General features: G+C 44.8%; 1 protein-coding gene across 1 annotated transcript in view; it reads right to left on the reverse strand.

The window, feature by feature from the left end:
- Positions 1-1,609: 1,609 nt before the first annotated feature.
- The window catches only part of pou4f3 (POU class 4 homeobox 3), a 2,396-nt gene continuing 389 nt past the window's right edge, over positions 1,610-3,616 (reverse strand). Inside the window, exon 2 of the mRNA XM_014018992.1 lies at positions 1,610-3,322. Coding sequence (XP_013874446.1) covers positions 2,396-3,322 — 927 coding nt within the window. The 3' untranslated portion in view covers positions 1,610-2,395. The remainder of the gene's footprint in view (positions 3,323-3,616) is intronic.

Raw genomic sequence — 3,616 nt, forward strand, 5'->3', positions numbered from 1 at the left:
TCTTATTAGTCTGTTTTCCTTGAAAATCTCTTTTGATGTGATTCAAGCTGTTTTCTTTTGCTGATAATGTGCATTTGCCTCCCTGCGCACCTGGGTTATTGCAGGAAAAACAGGAATATACCTTTCAGCTTCTGCTGAATAATTCAGAGGCCCTCAGTCGCCACATGCCGCTAAGGTTCACGGGCCTTCAGCTCAACTTACCACGGAACATTCTGATATCAATACTGGTATCACACGGATCAATTATTCACTCTGCCAAATCCCACTTTTACATCATCAAAAAAACTATTTTACATTCATCCTGTCAGATGTGATGATAAAAGGGACATTTTGCAGAAATAAAACATCCATGGTGCAAAACCGTTCATCCTTTGCCGCCCTTCTTCACATAAATTCCATTTCACACCATGAATTTCCAGCGGACTGATATGATTCACCCCTGATCACCATCAAAGAGAATATTCATGAGAGCCACAAACGTTTCCGCAGAGCTGCAAATAAAGAATGGATCCCCTGCAACAAGCAACCGGCCCACAGTCTCCCAGGGAGAAGCGCACACAGCCGGGAGTCATGTGCTGGAATCCGGCGGAAGCGTTTTTTTAGCAACTCAGCTAATTAATCCATTCGTTTTAATTACATTTGTTTAAGATTTGTTAAAGTGCCTCTTTTTTGTGTGCAATTTCACAGCTTAGTTCTCCAAAAGAAATGTTGAACGCCGCGAAAGTGCGTAAAACGCGTGAAGGTGATGCGTAAAATGCGCGCAAGGAGGTCTCCAATTGTGCCAAAATGTACTCAAAAGAAAAAGAAGCCAGATTTCATACAGTCTAACAAAAATACTCGTAAAAATTAGAAAACAATAATCAAAACACAATCCTTAATTGAGGAAACGTTGAACAACTTTGCGCTAATAGATTATAGGCCTATTTGTCGAATAAAAGGTTTTAAGATATAAGTCATAAAAAAGAAATACTCACTTAACCAACCAAACAAACAAAAAGTGTATAGGTGAAAAAAACATAAAAAAATAAATCAATAAAAAAGCAAAGTATATCCTTGTTTCCGTGTCCAACTTGTGCGTTTTACGTCTCCCTGGAGTCACCAGCAGTCTAACATCTCACTTGCCTTTATACACATCTACAATTAATATTGCATCATCATTACTTAATAATTTCAAACCCCACGCACGAGTCAAGCCGGGTGGACATCTATAATTGAGAATGCACTAATTACAGGGGGGCCAGGAGCGCATCGGRTGCGGCTAAATAGTAAGAAAATCTTTGTAAGATAATAAAAACGAAACGTATCCGGTCCCTGTTGAGGTTTTTTTTTTTTTTTGCCTTGTTTTAAATGCAACAATGTATTTTTAATTCCTGCTGAGGGTCTTTTAAATTATACAATCCGTTTAAAAAAACAACCACAACAAACAATCTGATTACAAGTTGTTGTTGTTTTATGACTCAGAAACCATAAACGCACCATTTCCAGGCCCCGGGCCACATTTTAAAACAGGCAAGAAAAAAATAAAATAAAAAAAAGATTAAGAATTAAATCCATAAAGCACAAAAATATGATGGATTTTTAGAAAATAACCAATAATTTATTCAGTTTAAATATACTTTTTTTAAAATCCAAGTGAAATCCAGAGTGAAGAAAGAATAAATAAATACTCAGATCATGTGATTACATCATAATGTAACTAAATAATATATCTAAATAAATATATCTTACCTGCAATTTTCAAAAAAAAAAATCACATCAACATATTAAAATATAGCAGCAGTGTCATATCCTGTGAAAGACTTACTGGATTTTTCTTTTTTCTTTTTTTTCTGTGCGTAAATCACGATCACACATGGAGCCGATTCAGATCAGTAGTGATTCAAAAGTGAACAATGTTGACACTCTTCCAAAGGTTCCACAGAATAATTAAAAAAAGTGTAAAACACGGTGTCAGCTATTCTGCATTTAATATTTTAACCAGTGTTAAAGAAAAAAATAGTGTTCTCTTTTTTATAGCCATAAAACACTTGAAAACACAGCAGTCCTCTGAAGTCAAATCATGTGAAATAAAAATAAAAACGCCCTGAACGATACAAGATTTCATGAAAAGTGTAATAATAACCAAACACATCAACCTTAACTTAAAACAAAATTAAATACCACCAATAATAAAATCGAACAAAGGAAAGTGCAACAATGAGTGATGAGTGACACAAACTGAGCCAGTTGGAGGAGGTCCAACTTTTGTTTTCTCTTTTGGAGGCTGTGAGACGCACAGAGCTGCTGATGAATCCCTGTTTGTTCGGCTCCTCAGGTTATTATTAATCAGTCGATCAAAAATGTAAAAGGCTCTTTTATTCATGATGTCACGGGGGGGATGAAGAGGAGAGAAAAGTCAGTGCACCGCAGAGTACTTCATTCGTTTCTGTTTCTGCCGCTGGTTGCAGAACCACACTCGAACCACGTTCTTTTTCAGGTCCAGTTTCTCCGCGATGGCCGCGATTTTCTCCGAGGAGGGCCGCGGCTGGATGGCGAAGTACGCCTCCAAGGAGCGCTTCTCCGGCGCGGCGATGGACGTGCGCTTCCTCTTCCTGTCGCCGCCGTTGAACAGGTCCGGCTTGCTGCTCTTCTCCCGGTGCGCGGCCTCGGCCTCCTCCAGCCAGGCCTGCAGCACCGGCTTCAGCGCGATCATGTTGTTGTGGGACAGGGTGAGGGACTCGAACCGGCAGATGGTGCTCTGGCTCAGCGAGCCCACGCCGGGGATCTTGAGGTTGGCCAGCGCTGCGCCCACGTCCGCCTGGGTCACCCCCAGCTTGATGCGCCGCTGCTTGAAGCGCTCCGCGAAGGCTTCCAGCTCGCGGGGATCCGACTCCACGTCGCTGACGCACGCCATGCCGCCGTGCACGGACAGGGAGTGCGGGTGGGCCATGGTGGCCATGGCCTGGTGCAGCTGCCCCATGGTCTGCAGGTGGTGGTGGGCGTGCTGGTGGTGGTGGTGGTGCGCCGGGGTGGCCATACCCGGAGGCTCCGGAGCGCCCATCCCGGTCACGGCCAGGCTGCTGGAAAGGTGGTCCAGGAGGTCCCCGGCCTCCAGGGTCTGTCCGAGGTGATGGTGGTGGTGGTGGTGGTGGTGGGAGATGGGCACGGTGGTGGAGGAGGAAGAGGAGGCTGAGGTGCAGGGGACACTGCTCATGGTATGGTACGTCACGTCTGCTTTGAACGGGTGGCTCTTGCCTTGGGAGACGATGCTGTCAGCAGCCGCCAGAGCTTCTGCACGCGCCAGCAGGCTCTCATCAAAGCCTCCGAATATATTGCCCTGCAGCTGCAAGGAAGAGTGCGCATACTGGAGTCAGTGGGGAATTGTGTCAGGCAGCTCTCAGGATCTTAAAAAAAAAACATTTTCCAAAGGCGAGCAGCGCCGAGGAGAGCAGAGAGAACCCTCCTCAGAGCGCAGGTCATAAAAATTAATATGAAAGCTTTGCTTGAATATGTGGAGGACTAAAGGAGGGGAGGAGGGAGGGGAGAGCGGGTTTATAGAACAAAGTCCTGTCAAATCAACTTTACATTTTCACTGATATCCCCCCCCCCCCCCCCCCCCCCCCCCCCCCCCCCCCCC

Source organism: Austrofundulus limnaeus, unplaced genomic scaffold, assembly GCF_001266775.1.
Source record: "Austrofundulus limnaeus strain Quisiro unplaced genomic scaffold, Austrofundulus_limnaeus-1.0 Scaffold207, whole genome shotgun sequence".
NCBI classification, from domain to species: Eukaryota; Metazoa; Chordata; class Actinopteri; order Cyprinodontiformes; family Rivulidae; genus Austrofundulus; species Austrofundulus limnaeus.